Below are 14,552 nucleotides of genomic sequence, written 5' to 3'. Positions count from 1 at the left end.
CTCCACCAGCAGGTGTATAATATAGAAAGATAGAGGTTACACCTCGGTGTGCCTCCTGTCAGCCTCGCAGCATGACTCCTTGTACCACAACTGGGCGCTGGGATGTCTGTATCATTCATTCATTCATTCATTCATTCTTTCAGCGAATACATAGGTGTTTGTGTGTCTACCTCTTAGATACTGCATCGTTTTGGTGGCTCTGTTCTGGACTGCCTCTGCCTTTTTCACCAATGACCCACACCGTGGTGGCATTCTCCTCTTTTCTTTTCCTCCGGGTTTTATCGCTTACTATCTCGTCACATTACTTGGCAACATTGAATTCATGAAATATGATCACCCTTCAGGTCTTTTTTTTTTTTTTTTTTTTTAAATGCATAACAATACCTCGCTGTCATATACTTCTTGCTTGAATTTCTGTCTTTCACTGAATGGCTCTGCGTGTCTTTGCACTAAATTTGAGTTGCCAAACGTTTGACTAAAACTCGAGTTTTCTTTAATACCGTCTGGCTTGTCCACCCTGTTAGGCAATCATAGAATCATCTGTAGACGCTCAAACTTTCCCATCTAAGCCTCTCTCTAATAACTTGTGAATATATTAAACAGACTTAGATCCCGGACTGATTTCAGAAATACTCCGTTACCTTCTGTTGCCTGTCAAACTGGTTTCTAACCCAGCTTGTTCCTTCAGACCTGCCCCTGGGCTGCTCGGTGCCAGCTATGTTTCTGAGGAGTTTCTGATTTCGGTTCACTAGTTGAGTCGTGTAGGGTCAGCCACCGAAAACTGATATGGTCAGCCTGCTGTACGGAGACGTCCAACTACCTTTAAAACCGAGCCGGGTATTTCGCCTATAGCGTTTTGTAATCACCTTGACTTGAACAGTTGGTGCCCGTTCCGGTGCTCTGACCAGGATTTTTAAAACTCTGAGAACCCCCCCCCCTGTACAAAAGAATGAAAAAGACATTGTGTGCTCAGCGCTTTCCCAGGCTGCGTGCTCTGAGGAAAACATGTGCTCCCTTCCTCTTGTCAGGCAGCAGACGTCCCTGGCTGGAGGTTGTGACTGTTGCTAAGTGACGCGTGAAACATTTAGCAGCTCTAGTCGGGGAAACAGAAGCAGCTTCGACTCCGGCTCCCCTGGAAGACATTTTTTCAGTACGTCACAGAGGCAAAAAAAAAAAAATAAAAAAAATGTCGGAATCTGTGGATGGATCTCGATCCTGCGCGTTGCCCATTTACTCTCGTTGAAGAGACGCGAGCTCGCCGGTGAATGGTGTTGGAAATTGCTGCCTCCTCCGCGTGCGCCCGATGTAAAGCAGTGAGAGGTAAGGCTGTGGAAACCTACTTTTTTTTTTTTCCCCCCCCTCTCTTCTGCCTTTTCAAGCCTGATATTTTAGGCACGTGTTTTTATTAGCAAATCGTTTATTTATTTGGTTGGCCTTTGTTGCGGGGGTGTGTGTGTGTGGGGGGGGGGGGGGGGGGAATAGAAACTGGGGTGAGATTTTCTTCGGTTTGGCTCCCGTCTCCAAAGCAAAAGAAAGTAGATTCGCCTTGATCTGAACAGTTGCTCAGGATCATCCAGCCCCCCTCCCCCCCCCATGCTGTATTTTATAATCAAATAGAAGATCGCAACAGCTATGCATTTCATTAGCCGGGCTTTGCCAGGTTAGAAGTCTCTTGATAGTATCCCCCCCGTTTGTCCTGCTCGGTTCTGGTTTTGGTACCTGGCAGACTTTTTTTTTTGTTTTCGGTTTCTTTGCTGGTTTTGTTATGCTTTGCAACTATTCAAAAATAGCCAATACCATTATTCGCTACAGTACTCCTAGCTGCTCCCCTGTGGATGCGTAATGATGTTCTAGCAGGCTGTACATCTTTTAAAATGCAGCTTTTTTACTTTAAAAGAAATTAAAAAAAAACAAACTTTAACATTGTGGTACTTCTTCAGGGTACTGAGTTTCAAACCCTGTTTGGGCTAGCATTTTTCTTAAGCCCGTAACTTGACTGCTAGATGGCTGCGGACGTCGTTGCTTTCAGCTGATGTGTGGAGGTGGCAGAGCACACGTGCGACTCTGATCACATCGCTGGTGATGCAACGGTTGTGATAATGTGCCATGTTGGGTTCTTCTCCTTTAAAAAAAAAAAAAAAATTCCTGGGCATGTCTTGCTGGTCTTCCTTTAGCAGTTCATCTGCTTGTGGAAATGTGGGACTTCCATTAATATGCAGAAGCAAGTTATAATCAGAAGGCAGTTTCTCGTAAGGTAAGCTGAGCTTTAAATGGCTTACCATGTATTTTTAAAATGATGCTTTTGGATTTAGTGTGTATTTTGTTTTGGGTTTTTTTTTTAAATCCGATATTATAATGTAATTTTATTGGTTTATGTTTGGAGCAAAAATGGCAAGATCTTAATGCCCCCATTGGATGTAACATTGGGGAAGAACGGGTTAATCTGAGTACATCCAGCTTCCGTGTGAGATAAGGGAGATCATCGGTCTTGTACGCACTGGTATTCAAACTTGGAAGGACTTGGGAAGATCTTTCTATTTTATGGAGACTAACCATTTCCAGAGTGGCTGAAATCTCTCTGGAGCTTGCAGGTTATTGCGGTCGCCCACTGATAAAAGGGAGGCCAGGTCGGCTTTTCAGTTGTCGCTGATCATTTAACAAGTGGACTTCCGTCCTGATGTGGAAGAGAATTTAAAAATGAGATGTTTCCAGGGTACTGACATAAACAACTGGTTGGCAATATATATATATATATATATATTTATTTTTATTTTTTAAATGCATTAATATAATACATTTTGTGATGGGCTTTCAAGAGCCTCCCTCCATCAGGCCCCCCCAGTACAGAGTAAGCTAGGGGTGAAGCTGCTTGAATATAAGAGTATGTTACAATTTGTGTTTAATAGTGGTGCTGTTTGTTTTCAAAAGTATAAAGAGTTGTGGAAGGATGGGGAAAGGAGGTGCCGGATGTGAAAACTGGAAATGCTGGTTTGTTTTTCTTTTCACCCCCCCCCCCCCCCCCCCCCACCTATAGCTTGTTCGTTGACAGTTGATTGCTCCCAAGTGGACTAACACGTCAACCACGCCACTTTTATTCCAGCTATTGAAAACGGCAATCGGCAACTTGGATGCTTAGCGTTACAACGAGACTCAGAGCGTTTACGTGGCGATCATGAAATCATTTCTTCGGTTAGCCGCCTGGTTTGGGGCATGATTTATCGCCCCTCATTTCCTTGTCAGGTGTCCACTGTCCTTTAGAACAGGTTGAGAGAGGGGCTTTTTGAATTCCTCTTGACTGCTGGAGTTCACGCAGTTCTCTAATTTCTGATAGGATTCTTTACTAAAAAAAAAATTTTAAAGAAAAGGCAAAAACTGCAAAGGGGAGCATGTGTGGGAGGACAGGAGGTGGGGCATGCATAATTTAAGAAACCATTGGTAGAGGGTACATTTTTATATCGGGAGACTGTGGTGAGGATAATGGAATGGAATGGCAGGCTTTAGCGCTCTGTTGGACTCTAGAGAAGGAGAGACTTTCCTAAATTGTGGAGCAAAGCATTGCGTGCTGGGGTTACCCTGTTTGGCAGCGTCTGATCTGTCTGAGGATGGGCTTTTCTTCTCCTTTAATCAACCCCCCCCCCCCCCACAACATAAAAAAACCAAAAAAACTTTTTTGTTGTAACTCGTAAATCCTGGCGCCAAAGATTTATTTTAAGATCATTTTTAATTGCAAGGAAATAGTAATACTATATACACATGCCTATTATATATATTAATAGCCATTAAGCCCGTAACAACGGGCTACATTTAAAAAAAAATTTTCTGTTCATTTCCTTCCCACTCATTCTCCCTCCCACTCCCTCTCACCTTCCCCCCTCTAGTCTCCCTCCCTCTCACCTTCCTCCTCCCTCCCCTCACTCTCTCCTCCCTCTCCCCTCACACTCTCTCTCTCTCCTCCATCCCCTCAGTCACTCCCCCTCTCAGCTCATCCACAACCGGCAGAAGGAAGATCTCCGGGGGGGGTGGTGTCCCTCCCTTGCGCGCGCCGTCACCGCTACTGTTCCTTGCCGCCGCTGCTCCTGCTCCTCCCAGCGCCATTTTTTTTTTCGGGCACGCTCCGCTCTGACTGACGTGCTCGCATGCGCGGTAGAGCTGCTCTTTACTGCGCATTTGCGGGCCGTCGGTCAGAGTCCATTTTTAAGGTAGATTATTTTTCAGGGATGCTCCTTCAGAATTATTTTTTGTAATTTAATTGTTTTATTGGAATAGGTAGCCAAACATTTATACTCCCAAATGCACACTGACATCTTAAAAATGATATACACTGCCCCCCACCCCCCCCAAATAAAATATAGCCCAATCCACCCTCCCCAACACCACCTCCTGTTTCCTGCTACAGATCTTCAGGGCCTACCACAGCATACACAGCAAAAATGCATATTAAGATGTACACGATTGCATCCAAAGCATAGAGGGTTTCTAAATTACATCAAACATTTCAACTGCTTCCTGTCTGATCACAGTCAATTTCCCCATATAAAGAAACAGGGAGATGAAATACAGTTTTTGTAGCCGGAATATTGGACCTTTTCCAACAAGCTGCCAAATCGATATTTGTAGCGAGGGTGCCACATTCTCAAGAGGAGAATCCTGGGGTTTTTAGGGACAGCCGCACTAGTAATAGCCTGGATCAGCATACTGATCCGATCCCAATACTTCTGTACCGAGGAGACGCCCACCATGCATGATATAAGGAGCCTAGCCCCCTACACCCGCGTCAGCAAGCTGACTGAACAGCAAGATACATTTTATGAAGTCTCTTGGAGTAAGATCCCACTGAAACATCAATAATTTGTACCCATTTTCTACTAGCTGGACGGATATGGAACTTCTCCTCGGTGACAGAAAACAGAGATCCAGGAAGCTCCCTCCCAGATCATTTTCCCAAGCCACGATATGTCCGGGCTTACAAGTCAAGGCACCATTCACCATTACATGCAGTTTCGATACTATCCCCCCTACTGGTTGCTGCTTTTTTACAACAACCCTCCTGAGATCAGCTATAATTGACTTGGAATTTATGTAATGGTCCAGTTGTAAGTAAGGGAACATATCCCGGTTAGTCAATACCAGACCTGACCCAAACGAGAGCCTCAACCCATCCCATCTCAAAAAATCTGGGGAGACGAGCCCCGATGGAAAGTCTCTATTAAACCTCAGAGGAGACCTAAAGAAAACACCAGAACATTTTTTGAGGAATCCCATAGTCTCAAAGCTAACATAGTGAAGAGGGAAAGGAAACCAGGAAACACCCATAAATCTCTTAGGAAGCCATGCCATAGCCTTGACAGGATCCGTGCCTGCTGCGGCCTGTTCAGAAGTTGCCCACTGTTTACCATCCCCCTTGCTTTGCAAATCCAATATTACCTTTAGCTGGAAAGCTAAGTAATATTTCTTTAAGCTGGGAGCTCCCGGCCACTCTGTGACCATGGGAGGTTTCCAGCTCCAAATAAAAACAAAAATGTGCACTTCCAAATGCTGTCTGGGACAAATACAGGAAGAGTTTGAAAAAGGTAACCCAGGCGCTGCAAAATATTCATTTTTAATAAGCCCAGGGCAAGTTATACTGCTCCTGAGTCTACATCCTTAAAAACATTAGTTATCGTAGGAGAGTAATTATACTGAAAATTGTCACCTACTTCAGCCCTGAGAAAACCCCCCAAATATTTCAACTTACCTTTAGCGCACTTGAAAGGGCAGTCATGCTTCCAAGACTGAGTCAAACCATCCGAAAGGGCTATACCAAGACTCTCCGATATCTCCATATTCATCTTAAACCCAGAAACCTTCCAAACCATTCTAGTTTACTAACCAGAGCTCTCGGGGACTCTGCCAGGCCTTTTAAACTAAACAAAAGGTTGAGGAAAAAGTTGTACTGATGCCCTTCTAGAAGGATTCTCTGCAAGGAAAACACCCACATGGGAGGATACTGGACCTGGTGCTTAGCGATGGGGGACAGTATTTCTGATGTAGTCAGTGATCACCAGATGGTGTGGTTCAGTATTAGGGCCCAAGCGATGAAGGTTCACTCAGAGGCGAAGGCCCTAGACTTCGGGAAAACAAACTTTCTTAAAATGGGGGATTACCTTAAGGAGTCTGGATGGGAAAATCTAGAAGAAGTGGAAGGGCTATCATGAAGGCAGCTAATCTTTTTGTTAGGAAAGAGGGGAAAAGAGGCAGCTGTGAGTTTCTAAAGTAGCAGCTGAATAGGTAAGGGGAGAAAAGGTTAGCGTTCATAAACTACAAGAGATCACTGAAGAAGACAGACAATAATATCTGGAAAAATTGAGAAGATGGAAAAGTAGTCAGGAATGCAAAAATTCAAATACAATAAAAGGGGGAGGGACAAAGGTTTTTTTTTGTTTGTTTGTTTTCTTAGATATGTTAGTGATAGAAGGAAGTGCATAAGTGGCATTGTGAGACTCAAATCTGAAGGGGAGGAAAGTGTAGAGGCTGATGAAAAAGCAAAATTGCTTAACAAATATGTTTGGTGTTCACTGTGGAAGGGCCTGGAGTAGGACCACATAAAACAAACACAAATAAGATTGGAAGTGAGGTAAACCTCAATCGATTTTCAGAACAGTGTGTTCGTGAGGAGCTAAAAAAATGTAAATTAGATGAGGCCGGATGGGATACATCCGAGGGTATTAAGGGAACTTAAGAGATGTCTTGGCAGCTTCGCTGGCTGGCTGACCTTTTCAATGCCTCTTTAGAGTCTGGAGTAGTTTTGGAGGACTGGAGATGGTCAGATGTGGTTCCTGTTTATAAAAGTGGAAATAGGGAGGAGGCTGGGAACTACAGGCTGGTTACTCTGACCTCGGTGGTGAATAAACTAATGGAATTGCTGCTAAAACAGAGGATAGTGCGGTTTCTGGAATCCATTGGATTGCAAGATCTGAGGTAGAATGGTTTTACCAGAGGTAAATCTTGTCAGATGAATCTGATTGATTTGTTTGATTGGCTGACCAGAGAGTTGGATCAAGAGAGTGCACTAGATGTAGAGTTCTTGGATTGCAGCGAGGCCTTTGACACAGAAGACTTATAAATAAATTGAACGCTCTTGGTATGGGACCTAGAGTGACCGACCAGGTTAGAAACTGGCTCAGTGGGAGGCGATAAAAGGTAGTAGTAAATGGAGGTTGGTACTAGCGGTGTGCCTCAGGGATCAGTCCTGTCACTGCCTCTTTTCAACATTTTTGTGAGTGACATAACAGAAGAATTGTTGATCAAGGTTGTCTTTTTGCTGATGATACCAAAATGTGAACAGGGTGGAAAATATAAGGAGGGATCTAATGAATATCAAGGAATGGTCTAAGTTCTGGCAGCTAAGATTTAATGCTAAAAAAATGCAGCATTTAGGATGCAAAAACTCAAGGAAGGTGAAACTTTTCTAAGCACAAAGGAAGAACAAATCTGGGGTAATTGTATCTGATGATCTTAAGGTGACCAAACAGGTGGATAAAGCACTTCCTTCTATCCCTAACATATCTTAAAAAAAACAAACCCTTGACCTGCCATTTTATTGTGTTTGCTATTTTTTCTTCTATTTGAAGTTTTGCATGCCTGACTATTTTCCCAGCTTCTCTTAATTTTTACAGAAAGATGCTTGGCTGCCCAGGGAGAGGAATGGTCAGGTGATATTGCACCTGTATGAGACCTCACTTGGAGGTGGTAGATGCATGGAAGGCCCTCCTGGAATGGGTGATGGAGATTCAAAGATTGGGGGAATCCAGGCCTTGATAAATATTCTTTTGATCTAGGAGGCAGCACAAAAACTTAGGAATCAGTCGCTGACTCACTGAGAACTGTCTCCCAACCTCCTGATCATCCCATCTGATGTTGGAGAGGTGGGAGAGGGAAGACTTGAGAGAAATCTCAGCCACTGGCTCCTGAGATCTGATCTACTAAGGCTGTTTTCCCATTATGGGTCTATGGAGAAAATAAAGCTTTAGTAAATCTGACCCTCATTCCACCTCCACTCGCCACAGCCATGCTGTCGGAATCATACCCGGCTTCCCACCAGTCTCCCTCTTCCTGCCCCCCACCCTGACTCTAGTCGTCTCCTCAACCCCCATGCACGTAGCTATCTCTCTCTCTCAATCCCCCACCCTGTCCTCAGCAGTCTCCCTCTGACCCCCTACCCAGGCTGCAAGTCTCCTTCTCTCATCATCCCCCCCCCATCTCTGATCTTTCTCTCCCGCCATCCCCCACAAAATCAGACATCCTCCTCCTCTCCCCAGTGACCACCCCATCCCAACTAGCCAGCTCCAGCCAACCAGCTCCCCAGACTCCTACCAACTAGCTCTCCCACTAACCACCTGGCTGCGGCCACAGCAACCACAGCTTTTTTCCGGTTGAGGCCTCCTCTTCCTAGCTCTTGGTGGTTTTGAGCCATGCAGTACACTGCATGGCTCAGACTTACTGAGAGCCGCATGGTGCAGGTCCCAACTGGAGTGGCAGTGGCTGGAGCTGGAGCCAGGCACAAAATATCCTGGGTGCCACAATGAAAATCTTGGTTTCCATGGTGACATAGTGTCCAGGAGTTGTCGAGCACTAATTTGGGGCAAAAAAAATGGAAAGAGAGCGGAAGAATTAATTAGCAGCTAGGCCTGTCTGGCAGTCTGCAAGTGAAGTCCTAGCGAAAATGCAGGTGCTCACGTAGCTGAGTCTGTCTAATAGCTTACACAGTCCTCATGTGGCCCAGATCAGTGCATTGGGTTGGTGTTCCATTCAGAAAGGCTTATAGTACCTAGGAGGCCAGGTACTGGGGTATTGGTGGCTGATTGGATTAGTTTGGGATCTTATGGTTAAACTAGGAGGGGGAGGGGTGCAAAGTTTGAACTAAAAAGAGAATCTCGGAAGACCAGGATGGCCGCCGCATGAGAAAGTAGTGTAAGAGCCCTCTCTCCCGATCTAAAATCTTGCTTCAAGATTACCTTTTTCTTTTCTTTATGCAACATTCAAAGCGCAAGGTTAAGGTAAGGGAGAACATTCACAGCTCTCCCTTACCCGACTTATATCAGCCATGGATCGAGGGGTATTTTGCCACAACACCAACTACTAGTCCGGGAGCGATGGCTGCTGCGGGACTTGTTGTTGAGCGGACGCCGAATCCACTGGCCAAGGAGATCTCGTTAAGCCCCAGAGTGCAGATTATGCCATCTCCCTCTTCTCGGGGGGGTGGTCGGATCGTCTGGAGCTTCTGCCGGTTTCTTCCGGGGTAAGTCTGGGGATCCTGGTTTTAGAAGGGACAGCCATGGAGGAGGTGGGTGGATCCGTTTCATCTCCCGCGAGGACAGGTTTGGTTCCTGCTGGTTAGGAGAGTTCCCCTTTTTTCTGGGGTGCCTTGAGCAGTGGGTCCTCTGGCTTGGGCCTTGACTCCGGCCCCTCTCAGGAATCCGAGTTGTGGCGCTGCATTGAGTCTAGGTGAAGTGGTGCAGGAAAGCCTGGTTGTGAAATCAGTATTGCCTAAACCTCCTGTTTATAACATTGGATGTGGTGTGGAATGCTTTTGGTTTTCCTCGAAACCTCTATCTCTTCCTTAACTAAGATTTCCCTGGATATACTAATCATTGGATTTTGGCAATTGAAAAACCAGTTCATTGTCAGGAAGCTGAAATGAAAATTTTGGATTTACGTATTGCCTCCGTTGAAAAAATTCAAAATGGTTTGGTTCAGCCTGAGCTGATCCATTCAAAGAAGCTTGAAAATACGGAAAATTCCTTGGGAAGCCTGTTATAACTAAGGCATACTATTTACCACAAAGTGAGGAAGCCAGCCTCAGGATTTACGCCTTGATTTGACCAATATTCTTGAATCATCACAAGCGACTGAGATTACTAAAAGAGGCACACTGCTATCTTTAGCTTTTTTGGTAGATAGGAATACTGTGTTAAGTATTTTCTTCGTAATAGGCTACTTATCTTTTATGGCCAGAAATTGTGGATTTATCCTGATATTACTAGGGTGACCCAAGATCTGAGGTTTTGTTAAAGGGAGCTCAATTTACTTTGTGATATCCTTGTAAGTGTTTAGTAAAGCATTTTAATGGGTTTTTTTTTTTTTTTTTTAACCTTCACAACTTTGGGCCTTCTTGGATTCACATACCTAGAAGATACTCTCTGCAGGATTGGCCAAATTTGATATATCGTGGTGATTTTCTCATTATTCCTTTTCTCATTTACACGGTTATTGTTGTCCTTTTTTTTCTTGGTCTCCCTTCATTTCCTTTATCTTTGAGGAATGTTTGGATATAATATTTCCTTTTTACAGTGTTTACGTTATGTATGGTTTTTTTTGTGTCTTACAAACCTCTATTTCTTTTACAAGAGATTCTTGTGATAATATGTAAATTGCAGAAAAATAAAATTAAAAAACTCTCCTATGCTCAGCTAGCCAGGGAAGGTGGAGTGCAATGGAGGAAGACGAGGAAAATGATCTTGGATAAGGACAACCTTAACCGGTCACGTCCTGTGACTTGCAGCGGGGATGTACCCTTAGCAGTGTGAGCAGATTGGATGGGATGGTTGGGTTTTTTTTGGTTTTTTTTTCCTGCCATTCTCTCCTGCGTGTTAGAAGCTTGCAGGCAAAACAAAACATTTATTGGCAGGCAGTGGAGGAAGGGATTATCCTTTTTGAACAGTGTGGAGAAAACGTTTGGGGACTTGGTGTAATAGGGGTAGACCCTTTTGTTTGTGGAGCTTGTTTAGATGTCCAGATGGGGTTTGACGATAGATTTTAGGGACAATGTTGTTGTATGTGTTTTGTACAGGCCTTTATTACAGTGTTTTGCTGCGGCTTGTCAGTTTGAGCCATTTGTCCTATGGTGTTGTGGAAGCCAGTGGCACCACCACTGTGCAGTCAGATCCGACTTGTTTTCTGTTAAAGATTTCTGCATTGCGTTAGCAGACAGTCCAGTTATAAAGCCTGGGACGAACCACAGTAACTCTGCCTTCAGGACAAGCCTGCTGATAGCAGCCCTGGGTTTAGTTTTTCCTGTTGGTGCTCACAGCATATTTCCGCAACATAAGCAAGAATAAAAAGTGTGAACAATACCGTTTCAGAAGGCCGATTTAAAAAGAACGGATCTGTCCCTGTTAAGTCGTTTGCATATTGAAGTGCTATATAACATTGAAATTGCATGCCACCAGAATAGGTTGCAGTCTTTTGCTCCATGCAGGATCTGTGTTACCCACGGACTGGGGTTTTCCCCCTGTGAGGAAATGATGACTTGTCAGCCCTTCTTGTCCGTTCTGTGCAGATCAAACACCGGTTCTCTCCCGCCAGCGAGACTCTGGAGCTTTCATCACAACTTTTTTTTTTTTTTCACTGCACAGAATTTCTATATCGATGAAAGCTGTGAATCTAAAACTTCTATATTTCATAGTTGTTATAAAGAAATAGTGTTCACATGCTAGTTAATCACTCGTTGCAGTGCTGCATCGGCGTACCCGCATCTACCTTGACCAGTGCCGCGTCCGCTGACGAAGCAGAGCACAGGTGAACGTAGATTACGCATTCGGACTTGGGCTTCCTGAGCCTGGCCTCGCCACTGGAGTTCAGTTGCGGGTCAAAGGTGGTGTGGCCCTTCAGCTTTCTGCGGCAGCTCTTGGTTTGAATACCCGTCGCCCAGATTGCTTCGATTTGTATTGGGGGGGGGGGGGGGGGGAGGGAAACAAAACCCTAAAATAACACAGGAATAATGTTTCAAGAAATATTAAGTAAAGCTTAGAAAACAGTGTCCTCTCGGGTATTCAGATGTGTGTGCAGCAGCCGCTCCATTAAGAAAACAGGAAGCCTGGTGAAGGGAGGTGACGAGCAGCGGCCGCAAGCTTCTGTGAAGAGTAGGCTGGGGTGGTGGCAGAGCCTTTTCGATGCAGCGTGCAGAAGAGCAGAGCTCTCCGGACTGTCCTTTCTCTGTGCCAAGAGTCTTTTTCTAGGTGTGGGCTTACGACACCGTATGTTAACTTCCCACCTAGAAGGATCACTCAAGACCTTGGTACATTTTTCTGAAATTCACAGGTTTAGGGTGTGACTGACTAAGGATTTTTTCCCCTTTCTGTATCTATTGGGGGGAGGGGGGAGAGTGAACTTGGTACGTTTTATGCCCTTATTGTGGTTGAATCATACAAAATAAAATGATAAAAGAGAGATAGCAAACAAGTTGGATATAGATAGTTTAATTTACAGCCTTATATTCTGCTTTCCAAAATCCAAGACCTCTTCTAAGCATATGGTAACATAAACTTACAGCAAATAAATTATTTCAAACAAATTCGACACTATACCCTTCAAAGAGAAGCCAAATGGACTAAGGAACCAAGCCTTATGTCCTTACAGCACCAAAGTTTCTGTAACATCTTATGACCTGATACAGCAATCAACCCAAAGGGCAAGGCCTCACCCGCCCATCACACTACCCGCCCTCTCTTTATAAAACTAATAAATCTTATCTGATGGTCTTCTCATTGCAGCTGAACTGGAGTTTAAATATAATTTGGTTTTTTTTTTTGGGGGGGGAGGGGGGTCCTGTCTGCTGGAGAATGATCCTTTATTTCTGCCCAGTGAAGCGTTTTCAGTTTTGAAGGATTTGTGTTTCTTTAATAATATATAGTACCCTTCAAATCTATCATCTATTCAGTGCCTGTATTTTGCATTTTCTTGGCATGACCAGAATATTCAGCGTTCGTCTGCGTTGAATGTTTCCTGGTCGATCCATCTCCAGCTGATTTTTTTTTTTTTTTTTTTAAATTTAAATCTCCAAGGTGGCTCTGAAAGAATTTTCATAATCCATATAATTATATTTGTTTGTGGGGGACTGTGAAATTATCTTAGGCTTTGCTATGGTTTTCAGAAGGATGCATACAGCTAAAAAATAGAGAATCCAAACAAAATCCATCTATCCCGTTCAACAAACTTTCCTGGCGGGTCCCATGAAGGGAGAGAAAAAAATAGCTTCGCTCCAACCCATTTTGCCAAATTTAATTTGGAAATTTGTGGCAATGTAATAAGAGTAAAAAATTTTTCCCTGCGGATGCTTTCCTTCTGTTCTGTCTTTAGTCATCCCTCCCCCACCCCCCCAAAGGAAGGGATATGGGTTGGATTCTACAACAGGAAGGTCTTGGCATCTCATGTTGGTATCTGTTTTTCCCACCTAGAAGAATCGCCCACAACAAGCAAAACCTACGCGTGGTCTTGCCTAATCTTAAGGGGGCACAGGTTCATGCAAAAAGGGATCGGGGGTAGCAGTCTGAGCGCTTACCGCCTTGCAGGTGGCGTGGTGGAAGACCTCCGCGGCATCCCCGGACGGCTGAGGGAACAGTGCCCGGCCTGAGAACCGAAGCCAGCAGTGTTCTGCATGGTGGCGAGCAGCGCCTGCCGCCGGGCTGGTCCCTGAAGCTACATGTTTGCTTTGTCTTTCGCTGTTACCGAGGAAGTCTGTTCAGCCAGTTTCTGGACTGCAAGGTTGCAGAACTGAGTGGCAAGAGGAAGGGAGCACCATTTTTTGTTCTTAAATTATCCTCCCTCCATTCCCTCCAGGAAATCCTCACATGTGGCCTTGCAGTGAGAGGGGATCTTCTGCGGCGACTCCTTCAAGCTGTCCGTCCAGCGCTGGCACGCAGCTAGCAGATGTGTGGCTTTGACCTCCCTGGGGCACTGAGCTCTAATTCTGCTGGCCTCTTCTGAGTCATGCACCAGACTTACGTTTGCCGTATGGTAGTGCTTAGGTGGTCGGTTTTAACAGCCCAGAGCACATCTCAATTATTTTGTGTTGGATGGTGCGAGCAGAACTGGTCATATTCTGTTGGTGATGACTGATCATTAGATTTCAGTGTGAGGGGAAGGCAGCTGTCCGCTATTTCATTATCGGGCCGATATAGTAAAGTCCACGGCAGAGCGGGCAAACGCCCGCTCTCCCGGCGCGCGCACAGGCCACTCTCCTGTGCGCGCGATTCAGTATGCAAATTAGGCCCGGCGGTAAAAACAGGTAAAAGGAGGCGCTAGGGACACTAGCGCGTCCCTAGCGCCTCCTTTTGGACCGGAGCGGCGGCTGTCAGCGGATTTGACAGCCGACACTCAATTTTGACGGCGTCTGTTCTCGAGCTCGCTGACAGCCACGGGTTCGGAAACCGGACGCTGGCAAAATTGAGCGCTGGTTTGCGAACCGCAGGCCGACTTCAAATTTTATTTTTTTTTAACTTTTGGTAACTTTCGGGACCTCTGACTTAATATCACCATGAAATTAAGTCAGAGGTCCTTTGGGTAGGCGCTAATTTCTGAAAGTAAAATGTGCGGCTGACTGCACATTTTCCTTTCTGAATCGCGCGGGAATACCTCATAGGGCCATCAACATGCCTGTACTGTATCGGCCCGTATGTTACCATGGCTTAATTTTCAGTGCAGGGGACTGGGTAGGTAAAATGTGTGAACAACTGCTCATCCTTGTAATGGTACCGGACATGATCCTCATCTACACCCCCCCCCCCCTTCTGGCT

The 14,552-nt window shown here is 45.1% G+C and overlaps 1 protein-coding gene across 3 annotated transcripts in view; it reads left to right on the top strand.

Annotated features, from left to right (window-relative positions):
- ATXN7L1 (ataxin 7 like 1) overlaps positions 1 to 14,552 on the top strand; it is a 265,888-nt gene that overhangs the window by 45,499 nt on the left and 205,837 nt on the right. The window contains exon 1 of one of the 3 annotated variants that reach the window (XM_029615622.1): positions 1,213 to 1,320. The exons of the other annotated variants lie outside the window; for them this stretch is intronic. Coding sequence (XP_029471482.1) covers positions 1,266 to 1,320 — 55 coding nt within the window. The 5' untranslated portion in view covers positions 1,213 to 1,265. Of the gene's footprint in view, positions 1 to 1,212; positions 1,321 to 14,552 lie in introns of those variants that run through there. 3 annotated transcript variants of the gene reach the window in all.

Source organism: Rhinatrema bivittatum, chromosome 9 (assembly GCF_901001135.1).
Source record: "Rhinatrema bivittatum chromosome 9, aRhiBiv1.1, whole genome shotgun sequence".
Taxonomy (NCBI): Eukaryota; Metazoa; Chordata; class Amphibia; order Gymnophiona; family Rhinatrematidae; genus Rhinatrema; species Rhinatrema bivittatum.
The sequence above is the reverse complement of the archived record's forward strand: the minus strand, read 5'-3'. Positions and strand labels throughout refer to the sequence as shown.